The sequence below is a fragment of the Mustelus asterias genome, chromosome 8, assembly GCF_964213995.1.
Source record: "Mustelus asterias chromosome 8, sMusAst1.hap1.1, whole genome shotgun sequence".
Lineage (NCBI taxonomy): Eukaryota > Metazoa > Chordata > Chondrichthyes > Carcharhiniformes > Triakidae > Mustelus > Mustelus asterias.
The window spans coordinates 112182208-112205593 of NC_135808.1; the positions used below are offsets into that span (position 1 = coordinate 112182208).

Genomic DNA, 23386 nt, shown 5'->3' on the forward strand with positions numbered 1-23386 from the left:
AAAGGCAATTAGGGATGGGCAATAAATGCTGGCCCAGCCAGTGATGCCAATATTCCATTAATGATTTTTTTAAAATGCAATTTTCCAGTCTTCTGGCACCTCTCTTCAGTCTAGAGAAGATTAAAAGATTATGGCCAGCACCCCTGCAATTTTCATTCTCATTTCCTTCAATATCCTTGGGTGCATCCCATCTAGTCTTTGTGCCTTGTCAAACTTTTAAGTACCAACAGTCTATTCAACACTTCTTCCTAGAACTCTTCTCAGGACCAGGGCCTGGGTGGCATCTACTTCCTTAGTAAAGACAGATGCAAAATATTCATTTAATACCTCAGCCATGCCCCCAGCCTCCATGTGTAAATACCTTTTAGGCTAAATCGGCCTACTCCTTTTAGTACCCTTTTACTATTTATATGCCTATATCCAACATACATTCAAAGTACATCCGTCCACATATCTAGTGCAATTTCTATTTGGGCCACTTGAATAAAGTGCATTTTTCGTAAGTAAACTACTCAACAATGTTAATAAACTACTCCTTTGTGTACTGCAATGTCCAAAACAATTATTCAATAAATTACATAATTAGGAAGATGTATCAATTCAAACAAAAAACTTCTAAATGCTGGACATTAAAACAGTCAAAACACGCCACGGTCCTCATCCTTTTTCAAGCACAGACTTGCTGAAGCTTACACAGGCTCACTTACTGAACCATTAACTGATGTGTTCAGTTGCCAATGGGGGCTTGGTGAACCTACATGTTTTGTTTCTACATCATAATTAAAAGCTTTGGCATGTAGAGTGCAGGATAAAAAAATGGTGAAGAAGATTTTGCAAATGGTAGCCTTACATTCTGAAATGGCAATGCATTAAAAATAAATTTGATTATGGCTCCAGTTCTAAAGCATTCATGTAGCTGGCCAAACAAAATGCTCAGAAAATAAAGGGAGTGCGACTTAGGATCCCAGGAATACTTGCTCCTAGTCCTTTAATAATGCCACAGGATCTTTTATGTCCAAATAAATAAATAGACAAGGTTTCATTTTAATATCTCCTCCAAAAGACAACCACAAAATGCTGCAATTTGTCAGAACTGCGTTAGTGTGGTCAAGTCCTGGTGTGATAGCTAGAATGCATGCCTTTCTGAATTGGAGGAGAGAGTGATACCAACTATATCAAGTTAACAACACGAGGTGTCAAGAGAGAAAAAAAAAACAAGTTAAAAAAGTGAGATTTGTTTTAATGAATGGCTTTTCCACTCTGAACAGATTTCATTGTGGCTTGTCGCCAGCAATTGTTTTGTGTTCCAATGTCCAAGTGATTTCAGAATTAGGAGTCTTTTACCCCTGGACTATTAACTTGGAACTTGACCTATTCTTTCCAATGCCACTCATCAATATGATGAGAGACCTAATAAAGGTGGCCAATTTCAGCAATGTATTTTTGTGTGTTTGCAGCACTGACCTTTGCTCTTGAACACTGGGATTCACTAATCATACAATCAGAATTACCCAGACTTCAAACTACAATAAGACAAAAACAATACCTTCACAGAAAGCAAGAAAATAACTTGTTAACCTAGAGAATTGTATATAACCGCAATCTGTAACCTTGTGTCCTGGCATATCCCTGACTACCATTTCATTACCCTGAATCAGTGCTTCCTGATCAATGTTATTAAAAGAAAGTCCAGGATTGAAATCTTACTGAACTCTTAACGTGATGAGCTATTTCAAGCTCTTTCCTAATTTGCAATCTGTAATGGGTAACTTAACCTGATGACATTTTTCCACTGAACAGTGGTGAAACATGCAGGCATTACTCACTGACAATTCTGACGTTGGGTTGGTCTTACTCTATGTCAAGTAAGATCACTTCATTATTGGTTGAAACAAATTTTAAAAATTGAGGTACAAAAAACGCATGATCATTGATCAGTGCACAGATTTGATTCATGACAAGTGGTACATTACAAGCCATTTGTTCAGATACCTAGAAGGCTATAAAGGTTTTGTGTCAACTGATTATGATGTATGGGAAGTGAGAATGGGCAAAGCAGAAATACTGATGCCTGTGAAAACCAGCTTTGATAAATTTTACTCAAGGCCAAGCAAAAAGAACGTAATTTCATTTCTTGACAGAATACAAGAGGTTTATTTGGAGGATGGCATTATCATGTTATAGGCAAACAGCAGATGACTGAGACCTAAAGGACAGAGCTGCTAGACTGGGTCTGTGACAGCTGGTGAGGGAACCAACAAGAGGGAAAATCTACTCAACCTCTTACTCACCAATCCACTTGTTACAGATTTCCCGTCCCGTACCAACTGGGATAGATTTCAGAGAGATCAAGCAACTCAAAAGATCAGCATCCATGAGGCGCTGTGGGCCATTAGCAGCAGTAGAATTGTATACAACCACAAGTAACCTCATGGCTCAGCATATCCCCCCACTCTACCATTACCATCAAACCGAGGGATCAAACCTGGTTCAATGAGGAGTGCATGCCAGAAACAGCACCAGGCATACCTAAAATGCGGTGTCAAACTGGTGAAGCTACTACACAAGGTACGTGCATTGGTAGAAGATGCTGTAGTGGTAATGTCACTGGATTCGCAGTTCAGAGTGCTAGCTAATGCTCTGGACACATGGATTCAAATCCCATCACAGCAGCTGGTGGAATTTAAATTCAATTAATACATTTGGAATTAAAAGGCTGGGCTGGTCTCAGTAATGGTGACTAAGAAAATATTGTCAATTTTTGTAAAAACCCATCTGGTTCATTAACGTCCTTTAGGGAAGGAAATCCAAAGATGTGCAAGTTAGATGGATTGGCCATGCTAATTTACCCCTTACTGTAAGGGGGATTAATGGGTTAAATAGGTGGGGTTAAGCAGATAGGACCTAGGTGGGATTACTGTCAGTGCAGACTTGATGGGCCGATTGGTCTCCTTCTGCAGTGTAGGGACTCTATGATATATTCCGTCTTTACACAATCTGGCTGTGACTCCAGACCCACAGCTATGTGATTGACTCTGAACTGCCCTCTGAAATGCCTAGCAAGCCACTCAATTCAAGGGCAATTATGGATTGACAACAAATGCTGGCGTTGCCAGCAACATCCGCATTTTCTGTGCCTCAATTTTTAAAGTTTCTTTCAACCAGACTGATGGGGTGGAAACTGACTGGGTTAAAATTTGTCCTGTTTTTTTGTGCACAGGACCTATCTGGGCAATATTCCAGATCACAGTATCGATGCCAGTGTTGTTGCTATGAAGTGGCACTTACTCAGAAACAACCTGCTCACTGGCACTCTGTTCGGGTTCTACCAGGGCCACTCAGCCCTAGTCCAAACATGGACAAAAGAGCTGAACTCAACTAGAGTCAATGGGAATCAGGGGGAAAATTCTCCATTGGCTAGAATCATACCTATCAAAAACAAAAATGATTGTGCTTGTTGGAAGTCAGTCATCTCAATCCCAGAACATCATTGCAGGATAGTGTCCTAGGCCCAACCATCTTCAGCAATGACCCTCCATCTATCAAAAGAGGGGATGTTTGCACAATGTTCTGCACCACTCGCAGCTCCTCAAATACTGAAGCTGTCCATGTCCAAATGCAGCAAGACCTGGACAACATTCAGGCTTCGGTTGATAAGTGGCAAGTAACATTTGTGTCATACAAGTGCCAGACGATGATCATTTTCAACAAGAGAAACCTTCTCTTGACATTCAATGAAAACATAATCACTGAATCCCCCACAACAAATATCTTGGGGGTTACCGCTGGCCAGAAACAGAACTTGACCCGCCATATTAGTATGGCAGCTACTAGAACAGGTCCAGAGGCTGGGTGTACCTAAACCATATGGACTACAGCAGTTCAAGGCGGCCACTCACCCCCACCTTCTCAAGGATGAACAATATATACCGGCTTAGAATTTTAAAAAAGTTAATTCGTGCAACATGGCTGAATATCTCACAGCCAAAATAAACCAGTGATAAAATCACATAAGTAAAATTTCCTTAAAAAAAGTTATGTCTCTGTCTAAAATCCACCGGATGTTCAACATAATATTGATGTTCTGAGCCCAAAGGGAGAATGTCCAATCAGAAGCAGTTAATATTTATATAGAGCCTTCAATATAGTAAAAAAAAAGCAGTCACGTAGCTCACTAAATAGTGCTTCGCCTGAACAAGAAACATTAGGTTCAAACCCCACTCCAGGACCTGTTGACCGCAAACTGGGTCACAAAGGCTCCTTCCAATAGGTTGATAATGAGCCTGCTGATTCTTTCAACATTTCCCCACTGTTTCACAAAGGGGAAAAAAGTATGAAGATATGAAACAAACATCCCAAGGTGCTTCACAGGAGCAACATACTGCGTCAGGAAGGCTTCCTGACGCAGTATATAGATAGACCAACAAGAGGTGAGGCCACATTGGATTTTGTACTGGGTAATGAACCAGGCCAGGTGTTAGATTTGGAGGTAGGTGAGCACTTTGGTGACAGTGACCACAATTCGATTACGTTTACTTTAGCAATGGAAAAGGATAGGTATATACCAAAGGGCAAGAGTTATAGCTGGGGGAAAGGAAATTATGATGCGATTAGGCGAGATTTAGCTGGCATAGGTTGGGGAAGGAAACTGCAGGGGATGGGCACAATTGTAATGTGGAACTTGTTCAAGGAACAGCTACTACGCGTCCTTGATAAATATGTACCTGTCAGGCAGGAAGGAAGCAGATGTGTGAGGGAACCGTGGTTTACTAAGGAGGTTGAATCTCTTGTGAAGAAGAAGGAGACTTATGTTAAGATGAGACGTGAAGGCTCAGTTAGGGCGCTTGAGAGTTACAAGTTAGCCAGGAAGGACCTAAAGAAAGAGTTAAGAAGAGGAGGGGACATGAGAAGTCTTTGGCAGGTAAGATCAAGGAAAACCCTAAAGCTTTCTATAGGTATGTCAGGTGTAAAAGAATGACTAAGATAAGATTAGGGCCAGTCAAGGACAGGAGAGGGAGGTTGTGCGTGGAGTCTGAAGAGATAGGAGAGGCACTAAATGAACATGTTTCATCGGTATTCACACTGGAGAGGGACAGTGTTGTTGAGGGGAGTACTGAGATGCAGGCTGTTGGACTGAATGGGATTGATGTTCAGAAGGAGGAGGTGTTAGCAATTCTGGAAAGGGTAAAAATAGATAAGTCCCCTGGGCCGGATGGGATTTATCCTAGGATTCTCTGGGAGGCTAGAGAGGAGATTGCAGAGCCTTTGGTTTTGATCTTTGTGTCCGTCATTGTCTACAGGAACAGTGCCAGAAGACTGGAGGATAGCAAATGTTGTCCCCTTGTTCAAGAAGGGGAGTAGGGACAACTCTGGTAATTATAGACCGGTGAGCCTTACTTCTGTTGTGGGCAAAGTATTGGAAAGGATTATAAGAGATAGGACTTATAATCACCTAGAAAGGAATAATTGGATTAGGGATCGTCAGCACGGTTTTGTGAAGGGTAGGTCGTGCCTCACAAACCTTATTGAGTTCTTTGAGAAGGTGACCAAAGAGGTGGATGAGGGTAAAGCGGTTGATGTGGTGTATATGGATTTCAGCAAAGCGTTTGATAAGGTTCCCCATGGTAAGCTTTTGCAGAAAATACGGACACATGGGATTGAAGGTGATTTAGTGGTTTGGATCAGGAATTGGCTAGCTGTAAGAAAACAAAGGGTGGTGGTTGATGGGAAATATTCATCCTGGAGTTCAGTTACTAGTGGTGTACCGCAAGGATCTGTTTTGGGGCCACTACTGTTTGTCATTTTTATGAATGACTTGGATGAGGGCGTGGAAGGATGGATTAGTAAATTTGCGGATGACACTAAAGTCGGTGGAGTTGTAGACAGTGCGGAGGGAAGTGGCAGGTTACAGAGGGACATAGATAAGCTGCAGAGCTGGGCTGAGGGGTGGCAAATGGAGTTTAGTGCGGAAAAATGTGAGGTGATTCACTTTGGAAGGAGTAACAGGAATACAGAGTACTGGGCTAATGGTAAGATACTTGGTAGTGTGGATGAACAGAGGGATCTGGGTGTCCATGTGCATAGATCCCTGAAAGTTGGCACCCAGGTTGATAGGGTTGTTAAGAAGGCGTACGGTGTGTTAGCTTTTATTGGGAGAGGGATTGAGTTTCGGAGCCAGGGGGTCATGCTGCAACTGTACAAAACTGGTGCGGCCGCATTTGGAGTATTGCGTACAGTTCTGGTCGCCACATTATAGGAAAGATGTGGAAGTGTTGGAAAGGGTGCAGAGGAGATTTACCAGGATGTTGCCTGGTATGGTGGGAAAATCGTATGAGGAAAGGCTGAGGGGCTTGAGGATGTTTTCGTTAGAGAGAAGAAGGTTAAGAGGTGACTTAATAGAGGCATACAAGATGATCAGAGGATTGGATAGGGTGGATAGTGAGAGCCTTTTTCCTCGGATGGAATTGGCTAGCACGAGGGGACATAGCTTTAAATTGAGGGGTGAGTGATATAGGACAGATGTTAGAGGTAGGTTCTTTACTCAGAGAGTAGTAAAGGCGTGGAATGCCCTGCCTGCAGCAGTGGTGGACTCGTCAACATTGAGAGCGTTCAAGTGGTTATTGGATAAACATATGGATGATATTGGAAGAGTGCAGATTAGAGGGGCTTTAGATTGGTACCACTGGTCGGCGCAACATCGAGGGCCGAAGGGCCTGTACTGCGCTGTAATGTTCTATGTTCTAAAACAAAATATGACACCGAACCATGTAAGGTGGAGGAAGACTGTGACGCATTGATAAGGTCACTGGACTTGTGTCTAAAGGCCCAGGATAATGCACTGGGAACATAGATTCAAATCACGCCACAGCAGCTGATGGAACTTAAATTCCATTCATAAAAATCTGGAATTGAAAGCTAGCCTCACTACTGGTATCATGAAATTATCATTGATTGTCGTAAAATCCCAACTGGTTCACTAATGTGCTTTAAGGAAGGAAATATGTCTTCCTTACCAGTCTGGTCTACATGTGACTCCAGTCCCACAGCAATGTGGTTGACTCATAACCACTCTTCGAAATGGCCTAACAAGCCACTCAAGGCAATTTAGGGAAGGCAATTTAGGCTGGCCTTGTCAACAATGCCTTCATCTCCTAAAAAATATTTTTTTTTGAAAAAGGTGATATTAGGACAATTATATCACCTATATATCCTTCCCTGGGTTAGAGGAAGTGGCGTAGGCTTTGAAGTAAGCTATCCTACAAACTGACAAATCCTCCAACAGTATAGGCTGCAAGTCAGCTGTGAACAACATTACAGAACATCCAATAGGAACACCCAGAAAAAAAATAGCTCTACGTACCACACTGCAATTTCTACCAGATTGTCATGTTGAAGATGACCAGGTAACTATTTTTTGCATATTGAAACATTTCCCCAGGGACTTTAGGTAGAATTAACATCTTCTAGCTGCCATCAGATTTTTGAATGGACCTACCTTAAGTTGATCTTTCCCTACACTCTACCTGTGACCGTAACACTACATTCTGCACCCTCTCCTTTCTTCTCTATGAATGGTATGCTTTGTCTGAATAGCGCGCAAGAAACAATACTTTTCACTGTATACTAATACATGTGACAATAATAAATCAAATCCTCTGTCAATAGCTAGAAGGCATCAATTTCCAAGGGTCGACATGTTAATAGGAGTGTACTCTTCTTCAGCAGCAGGGCAGGCAGATCCCACTACTGACAACAGCATACTCTGAAACTGAGCAACACTTGTATTAATCAGCCTGGACAAGCAGAACCAAAGACTCAGAGAATCCAAATGCTTGACAATGTTTACTCATCCCACTTCACCTCACTAAATACATAAATGCAAGTGGCTACTGGTATTTTGGGACAGACTAACTGTATTCAAAAACATTCATTTACATCTGAACGTTTGAGGGTGGCACTGCTGCCTCTCAGCACCAGGGACCCAGGTTCAACTCCGGCCTCGGTCACTGTCTGTGTGGAGTTTGCACATTCTCCCCGTGTCTGTGTGGGTTTCCGCTGGGTGCTCCGGTTTTCTCCCACAGTCCAAAGATCTGTAGGTTAGGTAGATTGGCCATGTTAAATTGACCCTAGTGTCAGGGGGATCAACAGGGTAAACGTGTGGGGTTACGGGAATAGGGCCTGGGTGGGATTGTGGTCAGTACAGACTTGATGGGCCGAGTTGGTGTGCATTTTGGTGATAGTGACCACAATTCGGTTACGTTCACCTTAGTGATGGAAAGGGATAGGCATGAACCTCGGGCCAGTGGTTTTAGCTGGGGGAAGGGTAATTATGAGGCTATTAGGAGAGAATTAGGAAACATAGGTTGGACTAGGAGATTACAGGGACTGGGAACGTCCGACATGTGGAGTTTTTTCAAGGAGCAGCTACTGCGAGTCTGTGATAGGTATGTCCCTGTCAGGCAAGGAGGAATTGGTAGGGCTAGGGAACCGTGGTGCACCAAAAAAGTTTCTTTGTTGGTTAAAAAGAAAAAGGAGGCTTATGTTCGGATGAGACGTGAGCACTCGGGTAGTGCACTAGAAAGCTTTAGATTGGCTAAGAGGGAGTTGAAGAGCGAGCTTAGAAGGGCTAAAAGGGGACATGAGAAGACTTTGGCGGATAGGGTTAAAGAGAATCCTAAGGCGTTCTATAGGTATGTCAAGAACAGAAGGTTGGTTAGGGCAAGTTTAGGGCCAGTTATAGATGGCAGAGGGAAGTTATGTGTGGAACCGGAGGAGATTGGTGAAGCATTGAACCAATATTTCTCTTCGGTGTTCACGCAAGGGGACATGAATATAGCTGAGGAGGACACTGGGTTGCAAGGGAGTAGAATAGACAGTATTACAGTTGATAAGGAGGATGTGCAGGATATTCTGGAGGGTCTGAAAATAGATAAATCCCCTGGTCCGGATGGGATTTATCCAAGGATTCTCTGGGAGGCAAGAGAAGTGATTGCAGAGCCTCTGGCTCTGATCTTCAGGTCGTCGTTGGCCTCTGGTATAGTACCAGAAGATTGGAGGTTAGCGAATGTTGTCCCATTGTTTAAGAAGGGGAACAGAGACTTCCCCGGGAATTATAGACCGGTGAGTCTCACTTCTGTTGTCGGCAAGATGTTGGAAAAAATTATAAGGGATAGGATTTATAGTTATTTGGAGAGTAATGAATTGATAGGTGATAGTCAGCATGGTTTTGTGGCAGGTAGGTCGTGCCTTACTAACCTTATTGAGTTTTTTGAGAAAGTGACCAAGGAGGTGGATGGGGGCAAGGCAGTGGACGTGGTATATATGGATTTTAGTAAGGCGTTTGATAAGGTTCACCATGGTAGGCTTCTGCAGAAAATGCAGATGTATGGGATTGGGGGTGATCTAGGAAATTGGATCAGGAATTGGCTAGCGGATAGGAAACAGAGGGTGGTGGTTGATAGTAAATATTCATCATGGAGTGCGGTTACAAGTGGTGTACCTCAGGGATCTGTTTTGGGGCCACTGCTGTTTGTAATATTTATTAATGATCTGGATGAGGGTATAGTTGGGTGGATTAGCAAATTTGCTGATGACACCAAAGTCGGTGGTGTGGTAGACAGTGAGGAAGGGTGTCGTAGTTTGCAGGAAGACTTAGACAGGTTGCAAAGTTGGGCCGAGAGGTGGCGGATGGAGTTTAATGCGGAGAAGTGTGAGGTAATTCACTTTGGTAGGAATAACAGATGTGTTGAGTATAGGGCTAACGGGAGGACTTTGAATAGTGTGGAGGAGCAGAGGGATCTAGGTGTATGTGTGCATAGATCCCTGAAAGTTGGGAATCAAGTAGATAAGGTTGTTAAGAAGGCATATGGTGTCTTGGCGTTTATTGGTAGGGGGATTGAATTTAGGAGTCGTAGCGTTATGTTGCAACTGTACACAACTCTGGTGCGGCCGCACTTGGAGTACTGTGTGCAGTTCTGGTCCCCACATTACAGGAAGGATGTGGAGGCTTTGGAGAGGGTGCAGAGGAGGTTTACCAGGATGTTGCCTGGTATGGAGGGGAGATCCTATGAGGAGAGGCTGAGGGATTTGGGATTGTTTTCGCTGGAAAGGCGGCGGCTAAGAGGGGATCTTATTGAAACATATAAGATGATTAGAGGTTTAGATAGGGTGGATAGTGATAGCCTTTTTCCTCTGATGGAGAAATCCAGCACGAGGGGGCATGGCTTTAAATTGAGGGGGGGTAGTTATAGAACCGATGTCAGGGGTAGGTTCTTTACCCAGAGGGTGGTGAGGGATTGGAATGCCCTGCCAGCATCAGTAGTAAATGCGCCTAGTTTGGGGGCGTTTAAGAGATCCGTAGATAGGTTCATGGACGAAAAGAAATTGGTTTAGGTTGGAGGGTCACAGTTTTTTTTTTTTAAACTGGTCGGTGCAACATCGTGGGCCGAAGGGCCTGTTCTGCGCTGTAATGTTCTATGTTCTATGTTCTATGAATGGCCTCCTTCTGTACTGTAGGGATTCTATTCTATGATGATCTGCCGAGTTTCAATCTGAAATCTATCTGATGAAGTAGACCACCAATGTAGAGAACCTATGCAATTTCTACAGGAATGTTCAAACTCAAGTACAACTATTGTATGACAAACATCCATGTTTGTAAAAGATTGGGAGAACTGGTTTCAAAAAAGTAGGATTTCTCATTCACATTTCAGTTGTGACCTCAATTGTCACATTTCTCCCTTTACCTTAGTGAAACCTTAGTCCCTCATGGTAGGCTAGTGAAAAAGGTTGGATCCCATGGGATAAAGGGGGAGGTGGCTAGATGGGTGGAGAACTGGCTTGGTCATAGAAGACAGAGGGTGGTAGTGGAAGGGTCTTTTTCCAGCTGGAGGCCTGTGACTAGTGGTGTTCCGCAGGGCTCTGTATTGGGACCTCTGCTGTTTGTGATTTATATAAATGAACTGGAAGAAGGAGTAACTGGGGTGATCAGTGAGTTTGCGGACGACACAAAACTGGCAGGACTTGCAGATAGTGAGGAACATTGTCAGAGGCTACAGAAGGATATAGATAGGCTGGAAATTTGGGCAAGGAAATGGCAGATGGAGTTCAATCCTGATAAATGCGAAGTGATGCATTTTGGTGGGAATAATGTAGGGAGGAGCTATACGATAAATGGAAGAACCATAAAGGGTGTAGAGACGCTGAGGGACCTGGGTGTGCAAGTCCACAGATCTTTGAAGGTGACGTCACAGGTGGAGAAGGTGGTGAAGAAGGCATATGGCATGCTTGCCTTTATAGGACGGGGCATAGAGTATAAGAGTTGGGGTCTGATGTTGCAGATGTATAGAACGTTGGTTCGGCCGCATTTGGAATACTGCGTCCAGTTCTGGTCGCCACACTACCAGAAGGACGTGGAGGCTTTGGAGAGAGTACAGAGGAGGTTTACCACGATGTTGCCTGGTATGGAGGGGCTTGGTTATGAGGAGAGATTGGGGAAACTGGGGTTGTTCTCCTTGGAAAGACGGAGGATGAGGGGAGACTTAATAGAGGTGTATAAAATTATGAAAGGCATAGATAGGGTGAACGGTGGGAAGCTTTTCCCCGGGTCGGTGGTGACGTTCACGAGGGGTCATAGGTTCAAGGTGAAGGGGGGGAGGTTTAACACAGATATCAGAAGGACATATTTCACACAGAGGGTCGTGGGGGCCTGGAATGTGTTGCCGGGCAAGGTGGTGGAGGCGGACACACTGGGAACGTTTAAGACTTATCTAGACAGCTATATGAACGGAGTGGGAATGGAGGGATACAAAAGAGTGGTCTAGTCTGGACCAGGGAGCGGCGCGGGCTAATTGTTCCTTGTTTCTCGTTTCAAGGCTTCATTCTATGATCATCTTGCTGGTGCCAGTACAGAGCGAGACTGCAGATAGTTGGGAACCTGTCTCGGGGGCAGGGAATTCAGATGGTGTTCGTGGAAGTGGAAATGACTAGGGTTGGGAAGCATTTTCCGATCAGGGCCATTGTGATCTCCTGGACTCGTTTCGATCGCCTCAGGGGGTCGGAGAGGAATTTCCCAGATTTTGTTTCCCCATATTGGCCCTGGGGTTTTTCACTCTGGGTTTTCGCCTCTCCCTGGAGATCACATGGTCTGGAATGGGGGGTGGGGGTGAGTCAATAGGTTGTAATGAACAAAGCATCGTAGCTGTGAGGGACAGCTCGGTGGATAGGATATTGGTATGTAGATAGGCTGGAAAATTGGGCGGGGATCCTGGATTCAGGATTCAATCCTGGACCGGGGAGCGGCGCGGGCTTGGAGGGCCGAAGGGCCTGTTCCTGTGCTGTATTGTTCTTTGAAACTGCTGTAACATTCATAACCATACTGCAAACTAACTTTTAAAAAAGATACCCCTTTAAAGCTACTGCTCAAATTAGAAAACTGGTCAGTATTAACAAATCCAGCTGCTTATACAGTCCTGACATCGACTAAATTTCATAAATGAAACAATAAACCAAAAAGCAAAGTTCAACTTTCAAAACTAAAAGATGATATTTGCTATTTAGGCCATGGGGCCAGTGCTAGGCTACGATCCACTTCACTATCCTACAGCAATGACAGCTGGTATCCAGCAGGAACAGAGTTAGAATTATTTGTTTACAAAATGAACCACTCAAATCACTGTCAATTCTAACTACAGGAACTGGCCACTACAAGGCTTATGATCTGCCAACTTTGTGACATAGATAAAAATACAATTTTTCTGAACCTCTGTCTATCAGAGAAGCAAAAACTCTACCTTCAACCAATACTTGAACAATTACATTTTGCTCCATTTGAAAGGTTTTCAGACAGTGACAGGTGACCACCAGCACACACAAATAACTAGCTTGCTTTTATTCCAATTGTTGGAACAACTGCCTCAATCCTTAAGCACTGTTCTGATGAAAGGTCATTAACCTGAAGCGTTAATTGGTTTTTTTTCTCCACTGATGCTGTCTGATCTGCCATATATTTCCAGAGTTTTTTTAAAATCAAGATGATTCTGAGAGAGTTAACACTGGGTGCACATAAACCCGCGGAGTGAAATGAGGATACATCTGACATACATTCCAGATCTGAAGCTACTTTTGCAACAACAAAAACAACAACTTATATTTACATAGAATGTTTAGCATTAAAAAGGTGCTGTGGGATTGTGAAAACATTCCAATGCATTTCACAGGAGCATTATAAAGCAAAATTTGACACCAAGCCACATAAGACAACAATGAGAGCAGATGACCAAACGTTTGTTCAGAGGTAGGTTTTAATGTGCACCCTAAAGGAGGAGAGTGTGTTAGGGATGCAGGAGAGGTGAGGAGAGATCAGAAGGTGTAGAAATGGAATTCAGGAGTTTAGGGCCTAGGCAGAAGACTTGGTGACCAATAGTTGAGCAATTAAAATTGAGGATCGCTCAAGTGGCCATATCGTGAGAGGGTTGTGGGGCTATAGAATATAGGGATAGGGAGGGACAAGACAGGAGGAATTTAAAAACAAGGATGATCGTATTAAAGTAGAAGACTTGATGTTTGATGGAGAACCAACATAGGACAGTGAATGATGCTTGAATGGTATCGTGTTTTGCACTAGGTTATAAGGAGTAGAACGTAGGAGGCTGGCCAGAGGTGTATTGCAATAGTCAAGTCTGGGGGTAACAAGGATACTAATGAGGATTTCAGCAAATGAACTGAGGTAGGGAAGTAAGGATAAACTCATCAACTACAGACCAGTCAGTTTAACCTCAATGGTGGGAAAGCTTTTAGAAACAGTAATCTCGGTCAAAATTAATAATCATTTGGACAAGTGTAAATTAATTACCAAAAGCCAGGATAAATTTGTTAAAAGGGAAATAGTGTTCAACTTGTTGATGAGATAACAGAGAGTTGATGAGAGAATTGCATTTGATGTGTTTCTGGACTTACAAAAGATATTTGATAAGTGCCACATAGGAAAAGTTGAAGCCTATTAATTAAAAGGGACAGTGGCAGCATGGATATGAAGTTAACAGAAAACAAGGAGTAGTTGTGAATGAAAATTAAGTGCTGGAAATACTCAGCAGGTCTGACAGCACCTTTAAAGAGAAACAGAGTTAACATTTCAAGTCAAATATGACTCTTCTACAGAATGGGTGAACTAGTGGTTCATGGTTGTTTTTCTGACTGGAAGGAGGCAGTCTGGTTCCCCAGAGATCAGTACTAAAATCATAGTTTTTCTTGAGCTTTAATGATTTAGATTAGATCTACGGGGCACCATTTCAAGCTTTAAAGATGACACAAAATTTATAAGTATAGTGAACAGTGAGGAAGACAATAAAAGGCTTCAAAAGAATATAGGCTGGTGCATTATATGCACAAATCATTGAAGGTGGCAGGGCAGGCTGAGAAATGGCTGAAAAGGCATATGGGGTCCAAGCTTTATGAATAGTGACAGCAAGTACAAAAGTGATGAAGTTATGATGAACCTTTATAAACACCGGTATGCCCTCAACTGGAATACTATTCCCAATTCGACACATCACACCTTAGGAAGGGTATGAAGGGATTAGTGAGGATGCAAAAAAGATTTTCAAGAATAGTTCCAGGGATTAAGGACCTCAGTTATGCTGAGATACTGGAGAAGCTTTGGAACTGTTCTAAAGAAGTCATATTGAACTCAAAACATTAATTCTGTTTCTCTTCATTGATGCTGCCAGACTAGCTGACTTTCTCCAGCATTTTGATTTTATTTCAGATTTCCAGCATCGCAGTATTTTGCTTTTATGCAAATTTGAGATGAGCTTTGGTAGAGATATTCCAAGTCATGGGGAATCTAGACAGAGTAAGAGAGAAACTGTAGGTCAAGAACCAGAGAACACAAATTTAAAGTGATTGGCAAAAGAACCAGAAGCGACATGAAGATAAATTTTATAACACAGCAGAGATTACAATCTAAAATGCACAATTCAAAAAATAGTGCAGGCAGATTCAATCACGGCTTTCAAAAGGGAATTGAATAAATCTCTAAAGGAAGATTTTACTTGGCTTCTTTCTTTCTCTGTCTCTTTTCCTTGTACTTTCACAAGTACAAGGAATAATGAAGGACTAAGGTATGAAGGCAGAGCTCACATGCGCGCAAGAATATAAAGTTTTATAATGGGCAAAGCACTATGATTTGGAATATTTGGATGTTCAAAACATTTTTATCTATAGAGATAGCAGCATAACTTATTTTTAGGGACTATAAACCTGGATTTAGATTGATCAGTTTATGCATCGTTGAAGAATCAAATGCCTTCTCCATTTCTTGGCTTCTGCCCCGTCTCCATGCACCCATATCCGAGGGCATTCATTTTAACTCCTATAACCTGCAGCAATACAGTTATTAAAATGAAATAACCAAACTGAACAGGATCACTTCCACCTTAGCAACAAAAATGTTTAATACATACAGTTGAATTAAATATGCTTCCATGTTTCCAATAAGACATGGATCAAAATATTGAAAAACAAAGCCCTTCCATTCAATTTGAATACTTGGGAGAAAATATCCCATAAGTAACATTTCCTCAACGGAGACATCTCAAACCTGGACTTGAGAGAGTTCAGTACATTGTATCTTGATCCTGGAGATCAAAATAACATTTAAAAGCATTTTAAAATAGTACATTTAAGACTCACGTGCTTCCTGTCCCCATCCATGCATGTGTAACTTCCCAGCAGAATAGTAAAGAAATCCCAAGACCAACATCAAACAAAGAGCCAGCAACAAATTGCGGACAGATCCCAGCAAACTCATCTTCACATTATTCCCAGAATTCTACAGCACCTAGTGTAAAAAGAAAGCAAAATTAATTAGCTCTGATAAGATGGAGGGAAAAATGCACTTCTCCTTTAGAGTCCACAACAGGCTGCTTGAAAGATACACAAAACTCTGTTGCTAGGGAGTAACTGAAATAGTTTTCAGACAGAAAGTCAAGTATTAGTTCCATAGATTCTTGAGATGATTTCATAACAGAAACTACAGCAATTGATGAATAGCTCAGAATTTAGTCGGTAGCAGGTATCTGAAAAATCTGGGCATGGGACAGTTTAAAGTTGAATATGAACTAAATAAACAGAACTCATCGTGTACTGCATGTATTGGTTTACGTGTAGAGATTTCAGAGAACTGGGATAAATCTCCAGCCAGCATAAAAGGTTGGCTCCTGAACCAACCTGATCTTCTGAGGTCATACAAATATCTTTAGAGGGGCTTCGGAGACTTCCCCCAGAAATTCATCAGGAGTATGTGCAGGAATGCAGAAATTTGCTGTTGCAGCCCTCAGGATCTGATACATTTAAGTATTTTTTTCATTTTGAAATGGTCATGGTGTATGTAATTAATTAATTTTAAAAGCTGCCATTACAATTCTGAATGTTAGGGAATAAAAGCTATCCCTGGCATCCACTGCTGCTCTGGATGAATTGAAAAATACCTTGGGTGACACAGTATGCATTACTTAGAAAATATCACAAGAGGCCCACGCATTAATGAATATACACATTGTCAACACTGCTCATCACTTCCTGCAGAAATCAAACTGGCAGAAAAATTCTGGGAATGTAAAAGCATCCGTCACACTTCATTCACTCATGCTATTTCCACAAAAAAAAACATATATCGAAGAAAACAATCCCAGGCACTGAATCCGATATGTTTCGATATATCCGATAGTTGAGGTAGACCATAGCCAATACCTTGTAAAATTAACTGAAAATCTGAGTAGAACATATACCTCTCCATTATAAGTTGGAGAACAGAGGCATAACAATTAACCCAAATGGTCTATCATTTTTAATTCATTCATGGGATGTGAACATTGCCAATCTCTAATCGTCTTAATAAGGTGGTGGTGGGCCACCTTTCTAAACCAGGGCACTCCCTGTGTGATGAAGGCAATTCAGAATGCTGTTGGGCATGCAGTTCTGGGATCTAGCGACAATTAAATAACGGCATTTTGGTTCCATACAAAGTTTGGTTCCATAGCATTTGTTGCCCATCCCCAATTGCCCTTGAACTGAGTGTTTTGCTAGATAATTTCAATGAGGTAAGAATGAACCACATTGTTGTGGGTCATATGTAGGCCAGACCAGGTAAAGCCAGCAGATTTCCCTCAAAGTACATTCGTGAACCTGTTGCATTATTACAACAATTGATGATAGCTTCATGGACACCATTACTGAGACTAGCTTTCAATTCCAGATGTATTAATTTAATTTAAATTCCATGAACTGCCATGGTGGTATTTGAACCCATCTCTCCAGACTAATAGCCTGGGTCTCTGGATTACTAGTCAAGTTACATTACCACTGCACCAACGTCTCCCCCTATGTTAACTATTAAAGAATTACAAATTGTTAAAGCCCAGGTCAGAAATTCCAAGGTGTATTATGAAGTTAGCCAACTTTATTTGATTTTGGCATTAGTGCGAGCATAAGGTGTTTTACTCCAGGTGTGATTCCATTGACCCACTAGGTAGTTTTATTAAAACAATTCTAAGAACACAGTTATGATACAAGAAGAATTAGCATAATTTTTATCAATTAAAATAATTAAACATGACAAAGTATAATTCTTAATGGTTATCTATCTGTATGGTTCCAATTTAAGCAACATCCCCATAGACATAAATCCTACTTCAGAACCATTTAGCAGCAAATACAGATATGCTCACATGGATGCAAGATTTCCAGCCTTTTAACCCCTCTGAACAGATACAGAAAGACACCTGCCTTCGACTCACATACAGCAGTTCCTTCACTGTTGCTGGGTCAAAATCATTGAATTGCCTTCCTAACCAACTTGTGCGCATACCGACACCATATGTACTATAGCTTTTCAAAAAGGTGGCTCACCACCACTTTTTCCAAGGGCAATAAATGCTGGTGTAGCCAGTAATGCTCACATACCATGAAACAATAATCAAAAAAAATGTGAAGTCAGAATAAACTTTTCTATCAAAAGAATGGCAAGAGTGTGGAACTCATTACAATGGAGTAGCAAATTGGGGAAAGCTAGATAAACTGCTTAGAAATGTGAGGAGTAGGGAATTTGACCTCTCGAGCCTGCTCTGTGAATCAACAGGATCATGGCTGATCTGATTGCGGCTTTAGCTCTGTTTTCCTGCCTGCCTCTCATAAACTGATTATTCTGCAGATCAAAAATCTGTTTCACTTGTAGACGTGTGCACGATGTGTGTGTGTGAGAGAGAGAGAGATTTAAATTTAGGTGGGGAAAAGTTAATGGAGACCAATGGTCTGAATGAGTTCAAGGATGAAAGGAGTGGAGGTGTATGCAATTGATACTATCGTCAAGTGGTTTTATAAATAGAACCACAGAATTCCTACAGTGCAGAAGGAGGCAGCCGTTCAGCCCATCGAGTCTGCACTAATTCTCCAAAAGAGCATCCAGCCTAGGCCCTCCCCTCCACACCATCCCAGTAACACTCGCTGCAGTGGGAGTGTGATGTGAATGGTTGGTAAGATCGCCCCCTTATACTTTTATTTCCTGACAAATTTTAGCTGTTACAATCCCAGTTGATGGTATAACTAGCTGGGAAGATCTTAGAATGGAACCCTGGCTCAAAAGACGGTAACCTTACTTTTTTCCATAAAACATGGAGGAACAAGAACCACAGGACTACTAATTAGTTTTAACAAGAAAAAAAACATGATGCATGAAAAAATTGGATTATAACATTTACCATAGCCAATCCACCAAATCTACACATCTTTGAACAATGGGAGGAAACCGGAGCATCCTAAGGAAAACATGCAAACTCCACAGGGACAGTCATCCAAGACTGGAATGAAACCCGGGTCCCTGAAGCTGTGAAGCAGCAGTGCTAGCAACTGCCAAAGTAAATAAATTTACATTAGGAGGCAGAAAGGGGCTTAGTTTTTTTTCAGGTGTTAAATTTCAAAGCGGAGTAAAAGTTTGCAGCTTGCAAAGGGTTTCATAAGTAAGCAAGGGAATGTTATTAAATTTTTTTGATCCCAAATTGGAGGCAATAGGAAAGACTTAAAAACTTCTTCAAAATATAAAAATCAGAGAACAAAGAAGTGCTGAGAAGAATGGAATCAAAGATGAAAAGGAAAAAAGGATATGGAAGGATCCTGGAAACAGCTCTGGGTTGGGAGAAGGTGAAGTTTGAATTAGTCATCTGGTCAAGTCTGTGCTGCAAAAAGGAATCTTGTTCTGAAGTACTTGGATTTCCACAGCAGAGTGCGGATGCGCTTGAGAGGTCATGTGATATATCCTTATGAAAGCAACAGCAGTTTTGCCTCAGGTATTATTATTGGATTTGTACAGTTAAACATCCATAAAGGGAGTGTTGTATAGAAGGTGTTTACTTTTGGAAATGACCGAGTAGGGAGTCTTTCGGGAGGAATTTTTGAAAGAGTATTTTTAACTGTGTAACTGTAATCTTTTGTGCTCAAAGTTTCTTTTGCCCTTATTAACAAATGTTTTACTTTTAATTTTAAAATCCCAAAAGTGCTACTGGCTTTTTTTACTGCAGAGATCAATACATTTCTTCTCGTTTTCAGAATACAAAAAAAGGGTATGGCCAGTAAGCCAATTATCACTCTGGGATTTGGTTTGCTCAGCAATTAACATCTTCGTGGTCATAGTATAAAGCTTACATTAATATTGCAGTGAAGTTACTGTGAAAATCCCCTAGTCGCCACACTCCAGGTACACCGAGGGAGGATTTAGCATGGCCAATGCACCTAACCAGCACATTTTTCAGAATGAGGGAGGAAACTGGAGCACTCGGAGGAAACCCATGCAGACACGGGGACAACGTGCAGACTCCGCACAGACAGTGACCCAAGCCTAGAATTGAACCCGGGTCCCTAGTGCTGCGAGGCAGCAGCGCTAACCACTGTGCCGCCCAAGTACAAGGAAAATGAATGAGACTTTCAAGTTGCCTGGGCCTGACGGTCTGAATCCTAGTGTCTTAAAATAAGTCGATATGGCAACCCGTCATTCCAGGAATTAATCTGGTCAACCTTCTTTGAACTGCCTCCAGTTCCTTAAATCAGGAACTATATGAGGTATTCTAGGTGTTGTCTGACCAATACACTGTACATTTTTCCACTTTTATACTCCATTGCCCTTGCAAAAAAAGGAAAAAGATACAAAAGTCCGAGATCATGTATCAACTGACTCAAGAACAGCTTCTTCCCTGCTGCCATCAGATTTTTGAACAGACCGACCGGTTGATTTTTCTCTACACCCTAGTTATGACTGTAACACAGTGGTTCCCAAACTTTTTTCACTGGGCCGCACTTTCGGATTAAAAATTTGCTCGCGCCACACCAAATCTTTTATTGATAAGAAATACATTCAAAAACAAAGAAAAAACAACTCCTAGCAGTGCTTGATTCATAGCATAGAACACAACTACTTTATAATATGATCATGGGACATCCAGAAAGTATAAAACAATGCTCCATGTTTAAATGTTTCTTTGATTGTCCTTGAATCTTCCCGCCATACTTGCCATCCTCTCTCGCCGCACCAGTGTGGCGCGCCGCACCCTTTGGGAACCACTGCTGTAACACTACAATCTGCACCTTCTCCCCTATGTACTCTATGAATGGTATGCTTTGTATAGCACGCAAGGATCAATACTTCTCATTGTATCCCAATACATGTGACAATAAACCAAATCAAGTCAACATTCTATTTGCCTTCCAACTTACTTGCTACACCTGCATGCCAACGTTTTTCAATTATATATGACGTGATCCCTACAGAGGTCCCTGTGTAGCTTTTGCTTAGAGGTGATACATTTGTGGTTTTCCAATCCACAGTGATCTTCCAGAATTTAGGGAGTTTTGGAAGATTACAACCAATGCATCTACTATCTCCGCAGCAACTTCTTTTAAGACACTAGGATTCAGACCATCAGGTCCAGGGGACTTGAAAGTCTCATTTGCTTTTCTCGTACTTATTCTTGATGGTGATTGTTTTAAGCTACTCCCTTCGTTTTGCTGCTGGATTTGCTACTATTGGAATATTGTGTGTCTTCTACTTTGAAGACAGTTCATTTCCTTGTTTCCCATTATTAATTCCCCGGTCATACCCTGTAGGCTAAAAGGTACCAATGTTAATTTTAGCTACGCTTATTACTTTCAATATACTTGTAGAAGCTCTTAATCTCTTTTATACATCTGGCTAGTTTACTCTTATTCTAATTTCTCCCTTTTCGTTTTTTTAAAATGATCCTTTGCTAGTTTCAAAACTTCTCAATCTCCCGCCTTAAGCATTAATCAGTTTTAAGTTTATTCATTAGTGTCACAAGTAGACTTATGTTAACACTGCAATAAAGTTACTGTGAAAATACCCTAGTTGCCACACTCCAGTGCCTTTTCAGGTAACCAGCAATGTGGAAAATTACCGAGAAATGTCCTGTCCACAACAAGCAGGACAAATCTAACCAGGCCAATTACTGTTCCATCAGTCTATTCACGATCATCAGCGAAGTGATGGCAGACATCATTGAAAGTGCTATCAAACTGCACTTACTGAGCAACAACCTGCTCAGGAATGCTCAGCTTGGGCTCTGCCATGGCCACTCAGCTCCTGACCTCATTACAGCCTTGGTTCAAACATGGACAAAAGAGCTGAACTCCAGGGGTGAGTTGAGAGTGACTGCCCTTGACATCAAGGCAACATTTGACTGAGCATGGCATCAAGTAGCCCGAGCAAAACACTCCATTGGTTGGAGACATACCTAACACAAAGAAAAATGGTTGTGTTCGTTGGAGACCAATCGTCTGTGTCCCTGGACATCACCGCAACCCAACCAGTTTCAGCTGCTTCATCAATGACCTTCCCTCCATCACAAGGTCACAAGCTGGTGATTGTACAGTGTTCAATACCATTCATAATTCCTCAGATACTGAAGCAGTCCCTGTCCATATGCAGCAAGAGCTGGACAACGTCCAGACTGGAGCTGATAAGTGGCAAGTATCATCTGTATGGTAGGCAATGGCCATCTCCAATAAGAGAGAATCCAACCATCTCCCCTTGACATTACCATTGCTGGATCCTCCACTATCAACATATTAGGGGTCACCATTGACCAGAAACTGAACTTGGCCAGGCATATAAATACAATGGCCAAAAGACCAGCTCAGAGACTGGGAATTCTGTAGTGAGCTACCTTCTGACTCCCCAAAGCCTGACCACTATCTACAAGGCACAAGTCAGGAATGTGATGGAATACCCTCCACTTACTTGGATGAGTGCAGCTCCAACACCCAAGAAGCTTAACACCATCCAGGACAAAGCAGCCCACTTGATTAGCACCCCATCCATCACCTTAAACGTTCATTCCCTCCACTACCAAGGCACAGTGGCAGCAATGTGCACCATATGCAAGATGCACTGCAGCAACTCTCCAAGCCTTCTTCGACAGCACTTGCCAAACCTAAAACCTCTCTCATCTAGAAGGATTTGATTTGTCACATATATTAATATACAGTGAAAAGTATTATTTCTTGCAAGCTATACAAAGCATACCATACATAGAGAAGGAAAAGAGAAGATGCAGAATGTAGTGCTACAGTCATTGCTAGTAGAGAACAATCAACTTAATGTGAGGTAGGTCCATTCAAAAATCTGATGGCAGCAGAGAAGAAGCTGTTCTTGAGTTGGTTGGTAGATGTCCTAGACTTTTGTGTCTTTTTCCTACGGAAGAAGGTGGAAGAGAGAATGTCCGGGGTGCGTGGGGTCCTTAATTATGCTGGCTGCTTTTCTGAGGCAGTGGAAAGTGTAGATGGAGTCAATGGGTGGGAGGCTGGTTTGCACGATGGACTGGGCTTCGTTCTCGACACTCTGTAGTTTCTTGCGGTCTTGGACAGAGCAGCAGCCATACCAAGCTGTGGTACAACCAGAAAGAATGCTTTCTATGGTGCATCTGTAAAGTTGGAGAGAGTCGTAGTGGACATGCTAAATTTCCTTAGTCTTCTGTGAAAGTAGAGACGTTGGTGGGCTTTTTTAAACTATAGTATTAGCATGGAGGGACTAGGACAAGTTGCTGGCGATTTGGGCACTAAAAACTTGAAGCTCTCGACCATTTCTACTTCATCCCCATTGACTGGCCAGGGGCATCTGTTCCAGGATGCTTCCTGAAGTCGATGATTGGCTCCTTCGTTTTGTTGACATTGAGGGAGAGATTGTCGATGCACTAGCTCACCAGATTCTCTATTTCATTCCTGTACTCCATCTCGACATTGTTTAAGATCCAACCCACTACGGTAGTGTCATCAGCAAACTTGAAAATCGAGTTGATGGGGAATTTTGCCACACAGCCATCAGTGT

At 42.1% G+C, this 23386-nt stretch overlaps 1 protein-coding gene across 20 annotated transcripts in view; it reads right to left on the minus strand.

Annotated features, from left to right (window-relative positions):
- st3gal3a (ST3 beta-galactoside alpha-2,3-sialyltransferase 3a) overlaps positions 1-23386 on the minus strand; it is a 523890-nt gene that overhangs the window by 392664 nt on the left and 107840 nt on the right. For all 20 annotated transcript variants that reach the window (XM_078218767.1, XM_078218753.1, XM_078218760.1 and 17 more), the window contains one exon: positions 15691-15838. In XM_078218767.1, coding sequence (XP_078074893.1) covers positions 15691-15808 — 118 coding nt within the window. In that variant the 5' untranslated portion in view covers positions 15809-15838. The remainder of the gene's footprint in view (positions 1-15690; positions 15839-23386) is intronic.